Source organism: Somniosus microcephalus, chromosome 8 (genome assembly GCF_052327205.1).
Source record: "Somniosus microcephalus isolate GS21.2 chromosome 8, FLI_Smic_1.0, whole genome shotgun sequence".
NCBI classification, from domain to species: domain Eukaryota; kingdom Metazoa; phylum Chordata; class Chondrichthyes; order Squaliformes; family Somniosidae; genus Somniosus; species Somniosus microcephalus.
The window spans coordinates 60884532-60906082 of record NC_140994.1 but is presented as its reverse complement, the minus strand read 5'-3'; the positions used below and the strand labels follow the sequence as shown (position 1 = coordinate 60906082).

Below are 21551 nucleotides of genomic sequence, written 5' to 3'. Positions count from 1 at the left end.
AGAAATAGGAGCAGGAATAGGCCACTTGGCCCCTTGAGCCTGCCCTGCCATTCAATCAGATCATGGCTGCTATAGGGCTCAAAGCCACTTCCCCGCCCGCTCCCCATAACCCTTCACTCCCTTATCTTGCAAAAAATCTGTCTGTCTCCACCCTAGATGTATTTAATGACCCAGCCTCCACAGCTCTCTGGGGCAGAGAATTTCACAGATTTATGACCCTCAGAGAAGAAATTCCTCATCTCAGTTCTAAAAGGGTGACCCTTTATTCGAAAACTGTGCCCCCGCATTCTAGATTTCCCCATGAGGGGAAAACATCCTCTGCATCTACCTTGTCGAGCCCCCTCAGTATCTAATATGTTTCAATAAGGTCACTTCTCATTCTTCTAAATTCCAATGAGTATAGGCCCAGCCTGCTCAACCTTTCCTCATAAGTCAACCCCCTCACTTCTGGGATTAACCTAGTGAATCGTCTCTGAACTGCCTCCAATGCAAGTATGTCCTTCCTTCCTTAAATAAGGAGACCAAAACTTTACACAGTACTCAAGGTGTGGTCTCACCAATACCCTGTACAGTTGTGGCAGGACTTCCCTGCTTTTATACTCCAACCCCTTTGAAATAAAGGCCAACATTCCATTTGCCTTTTTGATTACTTGCTGTACCTGCATACTAACTTGTTGTGTTCCATGCACAAGGACCCCCAAGTCCCTCTGAACTGTAGCGTTTTGTAATCTCCATTTAAATAATAATTTGCTTTTTTATTTTTCCTGCCAAAGTGTATAACCTCGCACTTTCCCACATTATACTCCATCTGCCAAATGTTTGCCCACTCACCTAGCCTGCCTATATCCCTTTGCAGGTTCTTTGAGCCCTCTGCACAACTTGCTTTCCCACCCATCTTTGTATCATCTGCAAACTTGGCTACATTACACTCGGTCCCTTCATCCAAGTTATTAACGTAGATTGTAAATAGTTGAGGCCCGAGCACTGATCCCTGTGGTACCCCAGTAGTTACTTTTTGCTAACCTGAAAATGACCCATTTATCCCGACTCTCTGCTTTGTTAGTTAGCCAATTCTCTATCCATGCTAATATATTATCCCCAGTTGCATGAGCTCTTATCTTATGCAGTAACCTTTTATGTGGCACCTTATCGAATGCCTTCTGGAAATCCATTCAGTATTAGTACACAGACTATTTTATTTTGACAATTCTATTCAGTAACAGAAAACGTTTATGCATGGCAAAAAAAACACTTTCCTGGAACAAGCTCAGTAGTCACAGGTCAAACTGAAACAACGTCTGAAGAAAACAACACAATTTGAAATTTAACTTAGCAATTTTGGTGAAAGGTCAGGTAGGCTGCAATTCTGGATAGTTTCAATAGCCTTAGGACAACATGTGTACAAAAATTCTATTTGACATTGTTGAAACAATGTTACAAAAAGAACCTAGAACTATCTATTCAATATTACATTTCATAATTATGCCAGTCTCAGGGAAAACATTGTTACGGCGAGTTCAGTGCAGGCCAAAAATGTCCTCATAATACAATGAACTGCAAGTCATAAATTCTTCAACATTCTTTGAAACCACCAGAGATTTAGAAATAATCTGTTCAAGTTAATAAATTACTGAATCTCAGACCTTTGCCCTTCAATTAATGTGAAAACAGTGAATCATAGTAGGAGTACTTATCCACATAATTTCCCCACAATTTGTTGGTAAAATTACAGCGAGATAAAGGCACACACCATTATTGTGGAAAAGAAATCCAGCAACTTGTGGCAAGGAAGAGAGACGCATGGAGTTGCGAAGCAACACAAAATGCTGGATAATTTATGCTGCTCCGTTAGCCTCACCTAGCAGTCAACCGCCAGTGTCAAGAAATTGCTGCATTTATGCTCTTAATATGAACTAAACATGCCACAGAAAGTTAGGGCTGCTATTTAGTGGCGTAAGGACCCTGTTAATAGGGTGATTTATGTTTCCAATGGCCTTCCACTTTGAAACCAGTTAGCAATTAAATGATAATTTATTAATGTCTCTTTGTAATTTTATGCTCCCGTCTATACTACTTATTATGCCACCAATCTCTGTATCATCAGAAAACTTGGATATGTGGCTCTCTATGGTGCTATCCAAGTCATTAATAAATATAGTGAATAGTTGAGGCCCCAGCACAGATCCTTGTGGGACACTACTAGTCACTTCTGTACAATTAGAGTACATACCCATTATACCGACTCTCTTGTCTTCTACCGCCTAACCAGGTCCTCAATTCCGTGAGCCGTAAATTTAGCTAACAGTCTCTTATGTGGAACCTTATCGAATGCCTTCCGGAAGTCCATATAACTACATCCATAGACAATCCCCTATCTATTACTTCAGTTACTTCCTCAAAAAATTCAATTAGGTCCGTTAGACATGACCTACCCTTAACAAATCCATTTGGCTCTCTCTTATCAGTTCAAATTTCACTAAGTGCTCAGTCACGCTGTCCTTAATTATAGATTCCAATAACTTCCCAACAACAGATGTTAGACTAACGGGTCTACAATTTCCTGGTTTTTATCTCTCATTTCTTAAATAATGGACTCCTAATAATTCGGTGATAAACTTTGTTTAAATAATCAGATATCTAAGCTGCCACTTCAGCTTTGGTAACCATTCAAATCCTTAAATTTAATTGGTTAAGGGGATAGACTATTGGTCCCGTTGTTCACTAAGCTCCCAGATGCCCGTTGACCTTGCTGCGCCGTTATCAACTTGCACTTCCAGCAATGTGCGATGAAAATTTATTTATAACTGAATTAAATGGCGAGGAAAAAAAACCCCGCTCCAGCAAATTCTAGGCATGATGTCCCACTACCAGGCTGGATAGAAATCTGACAAAAACTTGTGGCGGTCTGCATCCATATTTTCATCAACAAAAATGCATTTGCTTTCAAACATACAATAAAGAAATAATATTGCAGGCAACTAGGATTGCTAGTATAAAATAAAAACAGAAAATGCAGCAGGTCAGGCAGCATCTGTGGAGAGGGAAATAGAGTTAACATTTCAGGTCAATGGCCTTTTATCAGAACCCAGTCACTCTGTCCTTAATTATAGATTTCTATAATTTCTATTTTTCTATTCTATTAAGCAGCCAACATGATTAAGGTTTCATTATGATTCTTTGATGGTTTCACGTTCATCTTGCCTGCATTAATATTCAAATTTCCATTGGTTCATACCAAAATGTTTACAGACATATTGAAATACTTTTTTTTTTTTTTTTAATAATTTGTAAATCATGCAAGCAGGTCAGTGAGCTCATTTTCAGTCTTTTTGTGGTCCGGCAAGTTTTGCAGCAGATATAAAAAAAAATTAGCAGATCTCCAATGGCATTCTCTCCGTGATCGTCACTGATTTTACAGGAACCCAAGAAGCTCGACATGATCCAGGACAAAGCAGTATGCTTGATTGGTAACTCATCCACTCGTCTAAACATCCCGCCAGCATACTGCGGCTACAGTGTGTACTATCACAGGATGTACTGTAGCAACTCGCCACGATTTAGTTGGCAGCACCTTCCAAACCCGCAACCTCCATCACCTAGAAGGACAAAGGCCACAGGGAACACCATTACCTCCAAGTCGAACACCATCCGGACCTGGACATATACCACCGTTCCTTCATTGTCGCTGGGTCAAATTCCTAGAACTCCCTACCCAACAGTAATGTGGGAGTATCTTCATTACAAGCACTGCAGTGGTTCAAAAAGGTGGCCCACCACCTTCGAGAGCAACTAGGATCGACAACAAAAGCCGGCCTTCCCAGCAACACTCACATCCCGAGAATTAATTTTTTTTTAAATCACACGGTGTTATGCCAGTTATACAGTCAGGGATATTAACTTATCAGGATTATGGTCAACTCTGGGACCTGGGAAGGGAGTGTGGCGCATGGCAGTACTGAGATGGGGTGTCAGTATCTAGCAGTATTTTATCAAGGTCTGGAATCACAGGATGAAATCAAAGGAGAGATCTTGGACCTTTGCTATTCAATAAATGCTAAACAGTGAATCATAGCACACTTAGTACTGTTTATCCCACTACAAGGCTGGATAGAAATCTAGCAAAAGCCTGTGACACTGCATGGAAAATGGGGGGTGGGGGGTGGGAGGAGGCAGGCAGCAGAGTCTGGTTTTGCTAGAGACTATCAATACTCAGGGAGCAGGGTCTAACAGCCTTGTGAAGTAGGGCCTCCAGATCAATGGGTCCCAAAACTCCCATCAGGCCCAGCCCCCACTGTGTTCCGCCTGTGGGCCTCATCCTCCAACCTATCTGGAAGCCCCTTTTGCGCCCTTGGCTACCCTTCCTGTATCACTTTTCCATCAATGACCAGTTTCTTTCTTTATGTTCTTGTTTTAAAGCATGCAAGTGTAAATTTTCTGCTGCCTAAAATAGACGGAAAGTTGCAGGCTGGGGGGGGGGTGGGGCAGCATTCAAATTCTTAACATGCACTGCCTGCCTCTGTGAGGAGCCCAGAGGCAGAAAAATTTAGTGCAGCAAGTTTGCTGACTTATATAGTCTTCAATGAAAATTAGCAAGAAATATAAAAGCAGATTGTAAGAGCTTCTACAAGTATGTAAAAAGGGAGAGTAGAAAAAGTAAACATTGGTCCCTTAGAGGCTGAGACAGGAGAAATGATTATGGGGAATAAGGAAATGGCAGAAACGTTAAACAAACATTTTGTATCTGTCTTCACAGTAGAAGACACAAAAGCATACCAAAAATGGTGGGGAACCAAGGGTCTAATGAGGGTGAGGAACTTAATGTAATTAATAGAAGTAGAGAAAAAGTACTAGAGAAACTAATGGGACTAAAAGCCGACAAATCCCCTGGACCTGATGGCCTACATCCTAGGGTTCTAAAAGAGGTGGCTGAAGAGATAGTGGATGCATTGGTTTTGATCTTCCAAAATTCACTAGATTCTAGAATGGTCCCAGTGGATTGGAAGGTCGCGAATGTAACACCGCTATTCAAGAAAGGAGGGAGACAAAAAACAGGGAACTACAGGCCAGTTAGTCTGACATCAGTCGTCGGGAAAATGCTGGAATCCATTGTTAAGGAAGTGGTATCAGGGCACTTAGAAAATCATAACATGATTAGGCAGAGTCAACATGGATTTATGAAAGGGAAATCATGTTTGACAAAATTATTAGAGCTTTTTGAGGAGGGTAGACAAAGGGGAACCATTGAATGTAGTATATTTGGATTTCCAAAAGGTATTCGATAAGGTGCCACATAAAAGGTTATTACACAAGATTAGGGCTCATGGGTGTAAGATTCGAAAATTTTCAGCAAAAATCACGCAAGAAAACTGGATAAAATAAGACTGTTTATTGACCAAAGTAAGCTTGCACAGAAAAACCTTTGATAAAAGGGCATACAAAATGGCCGCCAGGCCCCGTGATCAGTTTCTGAACCAGTTTATTTCTGTTACTGCAAGCTAGACAGGCTTGTGGATTGAAGACAGTAAACCCGCGAAAGCCAGTATCTGGGAACCGAAACTCAGAGCAACAGCATACATATTCAATGGATTATAAGTACAGGATGGGGCCCATCAAGATATGGGCGGACAATGTAAAAACACTTATACCCATTTATTGTACAAAGGAAAAACCGTTTAGCAGCCATCAAGGAAAATGTCCGGACCGATCAATATGCGAACCGAGCCGCGGTGACAATGCAAAGGACATTAACAGACATTATCGGCCAGGAAGGCCAGTTCAAGTTATCACCGGCTCCGTTACAAGACAAAGCGCCCCTGCAGAGATCTCTGCCCGCCAAAATTAATACAAAGACAGGACTATGATTTGGCGGGAGATAAGACTGTCCCAAAAGAGTATAACTATGGATTGAAAGTCCATCTAAGTTACTTCTTCACTGCTACGGCTTCTTGTTGGGCGACTTCAGGCTTCCATTTCTTCAAGAACTTTCTTCTACGAGGAACGAATGAAGGGCGGATGGTGCCCGGATCGGCACCTCTTCCACTTCGGCAGATCGATGAAAACGTTTTCGTCTTTTTAAAGACGGACGGTTTCGGAAAAAGGACAACGTGGCCGGTGTTCAGCCAAACAAGGCTCGGCCACGACGAGAAGATGACAAGGGTGGCCCGGGTACTGGGGTCGGGAGATCATCGACGACCCAGGCCGACGGAGAAGAAACCCTCTGGAGAACCGGCGATCGATGCCACAAGATTCTCCCATGTGCATAACCTGCATCTAGGTCTACTCCACGAACAAAAATCCACGACAGGCCTAGTGGATCTCAACCTTGACGAGCGCTCATCGAGGCTGGGTCTACCCCACCGCCTCGAGGGAGGAGAGAATATCGACTGCGCCAGGAGCTTCCAATCCACATGACGACAGGAAGCGGTGTCAAAAGGGCTGCGAACCCCTTTTTCGCGATTTCGAGAGTGGTGAGCATGATCCCAAGTTCCCCAGGTCGAAACTTAGTTTAGGTATAGGGGAGGGAGTTAAGGGAAATCGTAATGTGTTTCCCCTTTTACGATGTGCCGTGTGTTCCCCATTTCCATAGAGTCAAGTTCATAAATTTGTGCATGATTGTAGTTACTTTAATCTGTGCCTATGACATGTATTTTGTAATGCTTCAAACTGTTCAAAAATAAAAGCATCCATTTCGTGCTATTCAGCCTGGTCTATTGAGTCCTCTTATCTGCACTACTGTTCTCTGCATCTAAGTCCAAGGTCTAGAACCGTAGGGGGGGGGGGGGGTGGGTCGAACCACTCAAGGGTAATTCTTGCACGAAGCCTGGCAGGGGGCCAGAACGGGCAAGAGAGCAGGAAAAAAAACCCTACAATGGGGTTGGGGGTAATATAGTAGCATGGATAGAGGATTGGTTAACGGACAGAAAACAGAGAGATGGGATAAACGGATCTTTTTCAGGTTGACAGGCCGTAACTAGTGGGGTGCTGCAAGGGTCAGTGTTGGGGCCTCAGCTATTTACAATCTATATTAATGACCTAGATGAAGGGACCGAGTGTAATGTATCAAAGTTTGCTGATGATACAAAGCTAGGTGGGACAGTAAGCTGTGAGGAGAACACAAAGAGTCTGCAAAGGGATATAGATAGACTAAGTGAGTGGGCAGTAAGGTGGCAGATCGGGTATAATGTAGGGAAATGTGAGGTTATTCACTTTGGTAGGAAGAATAGAAAAACAGAATATTTTTGAAATGGTGAGAAACTTTCAAATGTTGGTGTTCAGAGAGATTTGGGTATCCTCGTGTAAGAAACACAGAAAGCTAGCATGCAGGTACAGCAAGCAATAAGGAAGGCAAGTTGGCCTTTATTGCAAGGGGATTGGAGTATAAGAGTAAGGAAGTCTTGCTACAATTGTACAGGGCCTTGGTGAGACCACACCAGGAGTACTGTGCACAGTTTTGGTCTCCTTATCTAAGGAAGGATATACTTGCCTTGGAGGCGGTGCAGCGAAGGTTCACTAGATTGATTCCTGGGATGAGAGGGCTGTCCTATGATGAGAGATTGTGTAGAATGGGCCTATACTCTCTGGAATTTAGAAGAATGAGAGGTGATCTCATTGAAACATACAAGATTCTGAAGGGGATTGACAGGGTAGATGCTGAGAGGTTGTTTCCCCTGGCTGGAGTGTCTAGAACTAGGGGCATAGTCTCAGGATAAGGGGTAGGCCATTTAAGACAGAGACGAGGAGGAATTTCTTCACTCAGGAGGGTTGTGAACCTTAGCATTTACAGCCCTCTGGGGCAGAGAATTCCAGAGTCTTTGAGTATATTCAAGACTGAGGTAGATAGATTTTAGGGGAATCAAGGAATATGGAGATCGGGCGGGAAAATGGAGTTGAGGTCGACGATCAGCCATGATCTTATTTAATGGCGGAGCAGGCTCGAGGGGCCGTATGGCCTACTCCTGCTCTTATTTCTTAAAGCAGAAATTTCCATAAACAAACAAAAATTACATCATAAAGTGCTCAAAGTTCATTTATGTATGTATATATACACACACAAAAAATTCAAGCTTCACAAATGGATCAAGAAATAAAAACAATTAACTGAATTTTCAAACGCAATAAACAGTAATTATTCTCTATGAATAATCCCTATATTTTCAACAAAGAAACCACAACTACAAGTACAAGTTCACAGGCGTTGTCTGTTAATAGACTTGTAACTGCTAACCATGCCCGAAATAAAAAGCTTTGGCAGCTCAATCTGTAGGTTTCTTTCAAAGTCTTTCGCAATAAGACACTCAAATCTTCACAGGATGAGGAATCAAATCTTGCTGATGCAAACTGGGTCAATTTCAACAAGTATGTTGATGACACTCAGCTCTACCTCTCCACCACCTCTCTTGGCCCCTTCACGACCTCTGTGCTGTCAGACCGTTTGTCCAACATGCAGTCTTAGATGAGCCATAATTTAGTCCAGCTAAATATTGTGAAGTACGATGCCATCATCTTCAACCCCCCTCCCATAAACCCCATACCACCAACTTCATCAGCCTCCCCAGTAACTGTCTCAGGTTGAACCAGGCTGTTTACAATCTGGGCAACCTACTCTACCCAGAGCTGAGCTTCTGACCCCATTGCTTCTCCATTAGAAAGACTGCCAACTTCCATTTCCAGAACATCACCTGCCTCTACCATTGAAATCCTCACTGATGTCCATCACCTCCAAACTCAAATATTCCAATGCTGTCCTGGCTGGCCTTCCATTCTCCAGCCTCCATAAACATCAGCTCATCCAAAACTTTGCTCCCTGCACCAAGTCCCATTTGCCCATCGCCCCCCAGTTCCTGCTGTCTACATTGGCTCTGGTCCCCCAACACCTCTAATTAAAAATGATCATCCTCACGTTTATAACCCTTCCATGACTTCACCCTATTTCTAAGTTCCTCCAGCACTACAACTCCTCCCCCCGCCCCCCCCCCCCAAACACACTGTTCCTCTGACTCCAGCCTCTTATTTAGCACCACTCCACGCCCACCCCACCATTGACAACCGTGCCTTCAGCTGCCTCGGCTTAACACTCCGGACTTCCCTCCCTAAACCCCTCCACTTCCCTCTCTGCCTGTGAGCACTTCTTTAAAACCAGCCCCTTTTACCAGGATTTTGGTCAAACCCCTGATCTCTCTTTTTTGGCATGGCATCTATTTTTTTGGCTTACACCTCTGAAAAGCTTTGGTACATTTTTGCTACATTAAAAAGTGATATATAAAATCACTTGTTACATTGTAGGATTTCTAACAACACTTTGCATTCTGACACATGATAATATAGTTTCCAATGCACAGTTATAACACTTGCTTCATGGCAAACGTCAACTCATTCCACAAGCCCTTTAGAATAGTTTCAGATACCATAAGATGCACTAGTGAGGGATAAATAACAGAAGTGAAGTTTGAAAGACTGGAAGCTATTTTAAATTTAAAAATAGGATAAAAGCAAGGAAAACAGTATGAGAGGTATAATTTGTTTAAGCTATAGGATCTATCTTGTACTGCCATAGGTCCTCTCCCACATCTTCAGAAAGCAGTAGAGCACCATAACCTCAGACGATAGCAAAATACTGCAGATGCTGGAAATCCGAAATAACAACAGAAAATGCTGGAAAAACTCAGCAGGCCAGGCAACATCCGTGGGGAGAAAATAGAGTCAACGTTTCGGGTCAAACCCTTTGTCAAGACTGTAAAAGCACAGGAAATGAAATAGATTGAAAGGCCAGGCTGGGAGAGAACAAAAGAGAAGTGAAGAGACATTAAGAGGTATTCAAAACAAGACGAGGTGGTGATAGGACTAGTGGAGACAAAAGACGGCTCTAGATTAGGTGTGAAATGTGCTGGCAGAATGAGAGACAGTTGCCATGTGGGAGAGAAAAAGGGGGGGGGGGGGGGGGGGAGGACCAAAACAAAGGTGTGGATAAAAAATAAGTTAAAATGCAATGGGGGGCCAAGGTTATGATCTGAAATTGTTGAACTCAATATTGAGTCCAGAAGGCTGTAAAGTGCCTAATTGCCCCCCTCAGACATTATTTCAATCTTTAACCAATAAGCACATTCTTGACTACAGATGAAAATGTGAATACAGTAATATTTGAAATATCTAGCTTCGATATTATACTAACCATCTCCTCAAATGAAGACCTATAAATGGTCACAATCTATATGCCAACCTATTATTTTGTAGTTAATCAAACTTTCCGTTGTCTTTCCAACTGCAGGAACTAAACAGGCCCAACCTGTCTTTTTGAAGGTAACAACTCAGCTCAGCTTGAACAGCTTCAATTCATTAAACATGCCCAAAAACCGTTGACAGGGCTTCCTGAATTTGAATAACTACGTTCAAAAGTATTTGTTAATCATACAGAAGTTCAGCAAATCACACCGTATGCATTTGCTCAAAAATTGCTTGGCTCCTCTCTCAAGCTTTGGAGACTGTTGACAAACACTTGCAACATTGGTTTTGAGCAAGACTGACAACATAATTGCGACTGCAGCTGGTTTTTATGTCTTGTGACCCAGTTAAAGGGGCAGCTACAAATCTAAGGCTAGACAAAAGTACTTTATTTTTTGGTACAAAGACCACATGAATAACATGTATTACATTCACATTCAAAATATTCATTAAGTAGCTGAGCCATACAGGAAAGTCCCAGGTAATATCCTCGATCTGTGCTGAATTAGCTTGGTCTCAGCTGGAGCGGTGGCAAGGAAAGTGCCTGGAAAGTCAGCTAGAGTTCTTGCTCCTGTTTGGTATCCAGCAATCCAGGTTAGATGTATACTTGTGGACATCTGGTGAACACAGCATCAGGCTTGGCTGGGATGCCTGCTGCTGTTGAATAGCCTGCTAACACTCACTCTCAATGCTCACATGAAAAACAGCCATCTGAATCTGTGCAACCATAATCCCAGGGTTCAATGCCTGCAGGAGGTGGGGGAAGAAAACTGGCAAGGAAGATTTTTTTCCTCAAAATTATTGCTAACACACATTCCTATTGCAATGTTGCAATTTAAAAAAATTAATAAAGCCTCTGCTGTTATCAAGGATTACCCATATTTTAAAGTGTGACCTAAAAGATGGTAGTTTTATCCAAAAACCTAATTTTTATTAGAGTCTACTTTTTCTTGGGGAGATTACCATTTGTGTCCTGCATTTATAAGTTTCAATAACACTTACATTAGTTGCTACTTATTGTGAAGTTAAGAGATCATAAGGTCACAAACATAAAGCAGTGTAAAAAAAAATCAAACTCCCACAGCAAAAGCAAGCCATCAGTAACAACATGTGATTTTTGCTGTCAGTTATTTGTGTCACCTTTTGGCTCCAGTTATATTGCACTACGAGTTAGTCCATTTTTTAATGTTAGGAGAACGTGGACAGGAGCATATGCTTTCTCATGACATTAGTAAGACACTACCGTAGGTTTCTAAGTGTTTGAGATGGTCTCCTGGATAGAATCTCACATCCTTTGTGCATTCTAGAGACAGATCAGGACCCATTTCATATTGAAACTTATCCCTACCTTATTTGACATGAAATAATACATCAGGGTGCCACAAAGATTGCTGCAATGTCACTGCAGCTTTCTCAAAGTAGTTGAACCACCAAAAACAGATTAACTGGTGATTCAGTACACTGATGTTTTGTAGGATTTTGCTGTGTGCAAATTGGTTGGTGCTTTTACCCACATAACAATGATAACAGTGCTAGACGAGTAACTCATTAATTGTGAAGCAGCTGGAATGTTCTGGAGACACAACAGTATGTCATGTAAATGTAAAATCTCTTTATTTTCACATGCTGTAGAACTTCAGCGAAAGGTTGAGAGAAGAATATTGTAGAAACAGGGTTGCCCTCTGCTATTTTGAAAGCTGAAAAGGGATTAAAATTTGTTTACTCTGGCTGTGAAGGCAAAGAACCCGTAACCCTAGTTAACTACTTTGTTACCAGAAAACTGACAAGTACAAAAGAAACGTTAAGGAAGTTTTGGGTTCCACTGTACATCAGTTGATTGATTGCCATTTGTGTATGCAAATAGTGGAGCTCTTTATATAAACGGAGCTAAAAATAACATAGCAACCCAAAGGCACGAATTTTGCAGTAAGAATAAAGGTGAGGCTATCAGCGCTAAATCGGACAGCAACTTCTGGCGTTCACATACACGCAGTTAAATGTAGAAATCAGGAAGTTGCTGTTCGAATGGCCCTGCTCCTCCAAGAGTTTCAATACAATGGTATCTCGCCGAGAGACTAAGTTTTGGTATACAGGAATGGTAGCATAGCGGTTATGTTACTGGACTAGTAATCCAGAGGCCTGGACTCATGATCCAGAGATGCGAGTTCAAAGCCCTCCATGGTAATTTAAATTTAGTTAATTAAATCTGGAATAAAAAGCTAGTATCAGTAATGGTGTCCATGATTGTCGTAAAAACTTTGGGGAAGGAAATCTGTCATTCTTACCTGGGCTGACTCCAGACCCACAACAATGTGGTTGACTCTTAACAGCCCTCTAAAATGGCTGAGCAAGCCACTCAGTTGTACACAACTGCTACGAAAAACAATACTGCAGCGGTTCAAGGCGGCGGCTCACCACCACCTTCTCGAGGGCAATTAGGGACGAGCAATGCCAGCGACACCCACATCTCAGGAAAAAAAACTGAAACACACGCAGGGCGTGAAATTGCAGTACTTACCCACCAGCTGCACATTAAACACGCCAGAAAAAAAAGTTAGGGCTTGTCCATTCAAGTAGAAGTGAAATTTCAGTGGATAAGTCTCAATTACTGCCCAACATCATCTCTGGCACTGAAAACACTTTTAAACGTCTGGAGTTTCATTCCTTCAAATGTTAATTATTGTTCGAGAGCTTTAAAAATTAGAATAATTTAAAAAAAAACTTTGTCTCTTTTATCTCTCTCTTAATCCCATCTTTCTTGCCCGCTCTTTATTTTGCTTTCTGTACATGATTTGGCATTGAATTAAATATTCTAACTTACACTTCCTGGTTTAGACTGTGCGTCTCAGTAAGGACTCTTCAATTTGATTGATTAAGGAGACATACCGTTGCTTGCCCTGTTCACACAGGACCCAGATCCCCTATAGAGGACACCGCGCTGTTTCAGCTCTCTAATTACCACAAATCGCAGCGCAAAAGCCTACAGAAAGTCTATGGGCAAGTGTAACTGGAATGAATGACAAGCGCCATTCATTCGCGCTGACCGCAAAATCCGGGCCAAAGTTCCTACTCTGCACCCCCCCCACCCCCCCACCCAGTTTATTCACAACATTTCTACCTTTATACTTAGTTATCACAGGGTTTCATCGACACATTTTTTGGGGATGTTTTTGGATCCAGTGCAGCTACTACTCAGGGATTAAAATTGATCTTTGCTCTTCCTTTGGCTCACGTAATTCACTAACTAGAAGTGCTGCTGCACATTGGCTGAATACCAAGAAGCTGTGCATCAACTGGCTTTTTGTGCACTTGGGCATCAGATCAAACTTCTGACATCCGGGTTATTAAACCACTTTTCATATTAATGTGCACTCACAAATACCTGCATTCATGCACAAATACTGCACTCTTAAGTTACCAAATATGTCTAGGTTGTATCTACTAAAATTATTTAGAAAACACAAATACTTAGGGATGAATATGTACCAGCTGCTGCAAAGTGACATGTCAAAGCACTCAAGAGTCTAAAAATGGCCATATAGTTAAGCAAGGTAAAGTGCATAAAACACAAAGAGAAATTGTAAAACAAAGTACACAGAATAAACACTCCACTATACAAGAAAAGTACAGGAGCAGAAAATATGATGCAGTCCACCTGGCTGGTCACAAAGGCTAAAATAACCACCAAATACCTGCCAAACTCTCCCATAAGTTATTCCACGGTATCTGCCTCCACGGGCAGTCTCCTCCACACATTCACCATCCTCTGCGTAAAATAATTCAATTTAAACTGTGTGCATCTTCCCATTTCCAAGTTTGAGCCTGTGCCCCCTTAAGGATTCTGAATACCTCCCCTGAGCCTTTTCTCCAGAAATAGGCTCTTCAACATCTCCTCATTGCTCAGATGCCTCAAAAGGGAGAATCAGATTGGTTACCCTTTTCTGCACTGCCTCCAATGCCTGAACTTTGTTGTTGTGGTAAGGTGACCAGAAATGTAAACAGTACTCAAGGTGTGGCCGTACCAGTACCTTGTACAGATCGACTCATTCTCATCTCCTAGAATTTGTACTCTTATCCCTTTGGCTATACAACCCAAGATTCAGTTAGATTTCCTTATTGCTTCCACACACACAGCACTGTTCACTTAATTGAGCTAGCCACGAATGAATACCTTCATGCTACTGAAAAACACAACCTTGCACAATAAGAAAGCACCCATTTCTTCACTATTTTATATAATTTATCAAGCACTTACTGCGAGAGATACGAGTGATAAATTTTGCTTGCACAGTCGATATATACTGAAAACAATTTATATGTGGAGCTCTAACATAGGAGATGTGATGATTTAGTTACCATTGTGGTATATTAACACTATACAAGACTTTGAAAAATATGATCTTTGAATTCACTAAAAATTAAGCCAGGAATTCAGCAAAAATTAAGCACTGAATTTTCAGCTTTAAGGAAGAGAAAAGGTGCAATGTATTTTCCGATCGGAGGCTTCCTGCGTGCTGAGGCCTCCGATCTGGAAAAAAAATCTACGCCCTTACCCGAGGGCTCCAGGAGGTCCGGCCATTTCCGCTCCTGGGTCTCTCCATGACGAAATGCACAGGGCCCACGTATCCCAGGGGCGCATGCGGTTCGCAAGCATCCCTGGGAACACGTGGGCCATGGGGAAACAATGGGAGAAGGGAATCCTCCTTCATACTTTTGACAACTTAGACATGTCAAAAGTATGAATGGAGATCAACCCAAAAACACATCAAAACATTAAATTAATTTTTTTTTTTAAATCACGTTTTTAAAATTAGTTAAAATTACATTAAAATAAGTATTTTAAACAAAAATGTAATCTTTTGAAAAAAAATTAAGTTTTTTATTTGTGAATTTATAAATGAGTGAATTTTTTTTTAAAACTTTTTTTAAACTCATGCTGGTAAAAACAGGCCTTACGCCTGCTTTTACCAGGTGTAAGATTTTTAAGGGATTTCAGCAGGCGGAGGTTCTGCAGAAAGTGGAACTCTCCACCCGCAGAGGCCCTTCTCCAGGGCAGGCGGAGAATCTGTCAAGAGGATTCTTGACAGATCGGAAATGCCGGTTTTCAGCGCATGCGCTTCGCATGCCTGAAACCGGCACTTGCGAGGTCCCTACTGGTGTGTACACAGCTCGTACACAGCCGTAGGGATCGGAAAATACGGGCCAATATCTTTACAAAATGGAACACAAATAAATCTAATCCAAATAAGTGAAAACAACTAAAAATAGTACCATGAAACAAAATTTCACCATAAAAAAAAAAAATCACACACACTGCTTTCTCTACATCCCTAAAATTGAGAGTGCATGTCTATTGAAGTTGAAACTAGCTCTACTAACAAAAAATGCCATAGGCTTTTTCGTCCCAAAAGTAATTTAGAATGCCAACTTATGAAAAACTATACCTTCCCAATCAATTACATTTTATGGAGAAATTGGCAGCAAGGGAAATTCCAGTTTTGGCGATAGTTGCATGGCTGCTTCATTCATAAATACACCCAGTTCAAATACCAACCCAAACACTAACCTTGAAGCTCTTCAGCATGTTTGCCACCCCAGATAGCAGTGAAGAAATGGGCCCCAATAGCCTTCACAAAAAATAAATATCAATTACGACACAAAATCAACCAAGTCTAAAGAGTCCTGAGACTTTGATGACAACAATGACTGGTGAATGACAGCATTCAGAAATTTGTGGAATTATTTAATAAATCTGAAACTTGCCAGCAACATTCTGGGAACTGCCTCCAATATCAGGAAGGGAGACTTTAGAAACCATCAAAAAGCAGAAGATTCCAATTTTAGCCAATATGTATCAATATAGTCCCTGAAAAACCTTGTGGATTAGTAGGTCACTAATATTGAACAATAGAGGTCAATGTAAGATTAGAATATGCTAGCAACCCTCTTGTGGTGCTGCTCACTAGATCAGTGGATACATTGTTTTATAAAGACAGGGGCATTATACCATGTAATGCATAATGTATTATTATGCTGTTATAAAGTTTAGCGGTGTGTAACTTGATGTGCCCATTTAAGGCCACAAAGTCAAATTGTTAAGTAAACAGAGACTGGTTGGGTCCTTGAAATTATTGTTTGATCAGGGAACTTTGCAAGTTAGAATGTGCTCGTCAGTTTCAGGCTGGAGGTTAAAAATGCAGGCCAGAAACACCAAGAATTTTAATACTGTTTTGCTTCTGTAACAAAGTGCAACTTTAGAGTGTAACCTAGAGGACAGCAAGCTGGAATCCTAAATAACAACAGAAAATGCTGGAAAAACTCAGCAGGTCAGGCAACATCCGTGGAGAGAAATTTGAGTTGACGTTTCGGGTTGGACCCTTCTTCAAAACTGGAAAAAGAAACTAGATCGGAGGCAGGGCTGCAATCGGACAAAAGAATAAAAGAAACAAAAGAAGTAAAAGAGATTAGAAGCTAGACGAGATAGTAATAGGCTGGGATTAGGTGTAAAGTGTACTGGCAGGGCAAAAGATAGCTGCCAGGTGTGAGAGAGAAACAAAAGGAAAAGGGGGGGGGGGGGCGGGGGAAAGGAGTGGAACAATTACAAGAGAAAATGAAATGGGGGCCGAGCTTATGATCTGAAATTGTTGAACTCGATATTGAGTCCGGAAGGCTGCAGACTGCCTAATCGGAAGATGAGGTGCTGTTCCTCGAGTTTACGTTGAGCTTCCGTGGAACAGTACAAGAGGCCAAGGACGGTGAGGTCCGAGTGGGAATGGAGCGGTGAATTAAAATGACAGGCGACCGGAAGCTCGGGGTCACCCTTACGGACTGAACGGAGGTGTTCCGCAAAGCGGTCACCCAATCTGCGTTTGGTCTCCCCAATGTAGAGACCGCATCGTGAGCAGCGAATACAGTATACTAGATCGCAATCTAGTATACTGTATTCGCTGCTCACGATGCGGTCTCCTCTACATTGGGGAGACCAAACGCAGATTGGGTGACCGCTTTGCAGAACACCTCCGTTCAGTCCGTAAGGGTGACCCCGAGCTTCCGGTCGCCTGTCATTTTAATTCACCGCTCCATTCCCACTCGGACCTCACCGTCCTTGGCCTCTTGTATTGTTCCACGGAAGCTCAACGTAAACTCGAGGAACAGCACCTCATCTTCCGATTAGGCAGTCTGCAGCCTTCCGGACTCAATATCGAGTTCAACAATTTCAGATCATAAGCTCGGCCCCCATTTCATTTTCTCTTGTAATTGTTCCACTCCTTTCCCCCCCCCTTTTCCTTTTGTTTCTCTCTCACACCTGGCAGCTATCTTTTGCCCTGCCAGTACACGTTACACCTAATCCCAGCCTATTACTATCTCGTCTAGCTTCTAATCTCTTTTACTTCTTTTGTTTCTTTTATTCTTTTGTCCGATCGCAGCCCTGCCTCCGATCTAGTTTCTTTTCTTTCCAGTTTTGAAGAAGGGTCCAACCCGAAACGTCAACTCAAATTTCTCTCCACGGATGTTGCCTGACCTGCTGAGTTTTTCCAGCATTTTCTGTTATTTCGGATTTCCAACATCTGCAGTATTTTGCTATCAAGCTGGAATCCTAGCTATGTATTACCTGTACTAATGTTTCTGTGTGAGTAACCCCACCCTCACTGGGTGAGTTTTACCGGTTTTACTGGGCGAGTTTTACTGCTTCTCAGCCAGGTTAATGCATGACACCTGAAGAGAAAAATTTGCATTGTAGAAAAGTAACTCCCATTAGAAAATAATTAGTAATCGATACTAGCAGTATAAAACTTTACAGCCCAAAACAGTCTTCTTCACCTGACCGGAAAAGGGGAAGAGAAATATTTTTTTTGGTTAATCTTATAAACAGAAGTATTTTAAATTGTTTTAACCAAGAACCATTTCTTAAGCAAAATACTGCTTCTGACGAAGGGTCATCGACCTGAAACGTTAACTCTGTTTCTCTCTCCACAGATGCTGCCTGACCTGCTGAGTATTTCCAGCATTTTCTGTTTTTATTTTAACCATTTCTTAAGTTGTACCTATAGGCAGTTAATGTTCGAAATTACATTTATCCAAATTTTAGCCCAAATCAAGTATCTACATGCACAGCCTCGAGAAACAAGATAAGTTAGAAACATAGAAAAATAGGAACAGGAGTAGGCCATTCGGCCCGTCGAGCCTGCTCCGCCATTCAATATGATCATGGCTGATCCTCTATCTCAATACCATATTCCTGCTCTCTCCCCATACCCCTTGATGCCTTTTGTGTCTAGACCAGTACTTAATGTACTGATGCATGATAACAACAGTCAATGCTAAAAGACTGGATTACTCCACTATAAAATAAGCAGCAGGTGGTCTATACAGCTTTGTACAGATAAATATTCCAGCTACTCCTACTTATGAAGTTTTGACATCATTACAGCTGTTTTAGAATACACAACCAGCTATGATTTAAAGCTACATGAGCCCGCAATTTTATTAGAAATTAGCGATGGGAAACCTGAAGGCTACCAGAAGTGCAATTTTACAGATACAACTGTTCCAGTGTTTCAAGGGGAAGGAAAGTCCACAGAAGTACTTTTGGTCCAAAGTACTCCCTTTTTCACAAAATGCTCTTAATTCCTCTCTTGAAGCTTACAAATTGTTGCTGTGATGCAGCTCCATGGGCACCAGTAACCCTCTAATACCTCTCTCAAGTGCCTATCATTGTGCAAGTGTCACCAGGCTTTCTGACCAGCTACTTGGCTGGCATCGCAGCCAACCCTTTCTCACTGGGCGTCCGTACAAAGTACATCCAGCGGAGTTCATTGGACAAGGAACCCTGGCCAATTTTCCCCTCTTGAATTAAAGAACACCGAGCCCAACTGTAGCACCTATACCTCCACCCCAACTGAGATCAGTTAACTTCAACACAAACCGGGGATTGAACAAAGGACCTTCTTGGTCTGTGTGGCTCACTGGATAAACTGGGAACCAATATCCTTGCGGGGAGGTTTGCTAGCACTGCTGGGGGGGGTTTAAACTAATTCGGCAGGGGGATGGGATACAGAGTGGAGCTATAGTAGGGGGTGATGTACAGCCAAATAAGGAGGAAAAAACAAGTCAGCAGGGAAGGCAGAGCAAAGATGTGAAGGCAAAAGGGAATATGGCAGGGCTGGAAGGCATTTATTTTAATGCAAGGAGTCTTGCAAATAAGGTGGATGAACTGAAGTTGTTGTTGAACACATGGGAGTACGATATTGTTGCTATCACGGAGACATGGTTGAGGGAGGGTCAGGACTGGCAGCTAAATATTCCGGGGTATAGAATCTTCAGGCGAGACAGAGGGGGGTGTAAAAGGGGAGGGGGTGTTGCAATATTAATTAAGGAGTCTATTACTGCTGTAAGGAGGGATGATATATTAGCGGGTTCCTCTAATGAGGCCATATGGGTAGAACTTAAAAACAAAAAGGGGTCAAGCACCTTGCTGGGAGTGTACTATAGGCCCCCAAACAGTCAGGGGGAGATAGAGGAACAGATATGCAGGCAGATATCAGAAAAGTGTGAAAATAATAGGGTAGTAATAGTGGGGGATTTCAACTTCCCCAATATAAATTGGGATAGTCAGAGTGTGAAAGGCTTGGAGGGAGCAGAATTCTTAAAGTGCATCCAGGAAAGCTTTTTGAGCCAACATGTAGAAAGTCCTACAAGAGAGGGGGCGGTACTGGACCTAATTCTAGGGAATGTAGCCGGGCAGGTGGTGGAAGTGTCTGTAGGAGAGCACTTTGGCGATAGTGACCACAATTCGGTGAGATTTAAGGTGGTCATGGAAAAAGACAAAGACGGCCCGGAAATCAGGGTTCTAAATTGGGGGAAGGCCGATTTTAATAAGATAAGACAGGATCTGGCAAAAGTGGACTGGGAGCAGCTACTTATAGGAAAATCCACATCAAAACAGTGGGAGGCTTTCAGAAGGGAAATAGAGAGAGTACAACACCAACATGTTCCTGTAAAGGTCAAGGGTGGGACCAACAAGCAAAGGGAACCTTGGATGACAAAGGATATACAAAAATGCATTAGGAAAAAAAGGGGGGCTTTTGGCAGGTACAAAAGACAAAAGACGGTGGAAGCCCTAGAGGAGTATAGGAGGTGCAGGGGCATACTTAAAAAGGAAATTAGGAGGGCGAGGAGGGGCCATGAAATAACACTGGCGAGCAAAATAAAGGAAAATCCTAAGATGTTTTATAAGTATATTAAGGGCAAGAGGATAACCAGGGAAAGGGTAGGGCCCATTAGGGACCAAAGTGGCAAGCTGTGTGTAGAGCCAGATGAAGTAGGTGGGGTTTTAAATGAATTTTTTGCCTCAGTGTTCACTATGGAGAAAGACGATGTAGATATAGAAGTTGGGCAAGGGGACTGTGACATACTTGAACATATTAGCATCGAGAGGGAGGAGGTACTAGCGGTTTTAGCAGGCCAAAAAGTGGATAAATCCCCAGGCCCGGACGAGATGTATCCCAGGCTGTTGTGTGAGGCAAAGGAGGAGATTGCAGGGGCTCTGACACAAATTTTCAGAACCTCTCTGGCCACAGGGGATGTACCAGAGGACTGGAGAACAGCTAACGTAGTACCATTATTCAAGAAGGGTAGCAGGGATAAACCAGGGAATTACAGGCCAGTGAGCCTAACATCTGTGGTAGGGAAATTATTGGAAAAAATTCTGAGGGACAAAATTAGTCTCCACTTGGAGAGGCAAGGATTAATCGGGGATAGTCAGCATGGCTTTGTCAAGGGTAAATCATGTCTGACCAATCTGATTGAATTTTTCGAGGGGGTGACTAGGTGTGTGGATGAGGGAAATGCTGTGGATGTGGTTTACATGGACTTCAGTAAAGCTTTTGACAAGGTCCCGCATAGGAGACTGGTCAAGAAGGTAAGAGCCCATGGGATCCAGGGGGCCTTGGCGCGTTGGATCCTAAACTGGCTGAGTGGCAGGAGGCAGAGGGTGATGGTCGAAGGTTGCTTTTGTGACTGGAAGCCTGTGTCCAGTGGGGTACCTCAGGGATCGGTGCTGGGTCCCTTGCTGTTTGTGATCTACATTAATGATTTGGATGAGAATGTAAAGGGTATGATCAGTAAGTTCGCGGATGACACGAAAATTGGTGGGGTGGTAAATTGCGAGGAGGAAAGCCTCAGGCTACAGGACAATATTAACGGGTTGGTCAGATGGGCGGAAAAGTGGCAAATGGAATTTAACCCGGAAAAAAGTGTGAGGTGATGCATTTTGGACGGACAAATAAGGCAAGGGAATACACAATGAGTGGTAGGACCCTAGGAAGTACAGA

General features: G+C 42.5%; 1 protein-coding gene across 3 annotated transcripts in view; it reads right to left on the bottom strand.

Moving 5' to 3' along the window:
• The window catches only part of marchf5 (membrane-associated ring finger (C3HC4) 5), a 103139-nt gene that overhangs the window by 75696 nt on the left and 5892 nt on the right, over positions 1-21551 (bottom strand). Inside the window, exon 1 of one of the 3 annotated variants that reach the window (XM_085994775.1) lies at positions 13911-13980. The exons of the other annotated variants lie outside the window; for them this stretch is intronic. Coding sequence (XP_085850901.1) covers positions 13911-13927 — 17 coding nt within the window. The 5' untranslated portion in view covers positions 13928-13980. Of the gene's footprint in view, positions 1-13910; positions 13981-21551 lie in introns of those variants that run through there. 3 annotated transcript variants of the gene reach the window in all.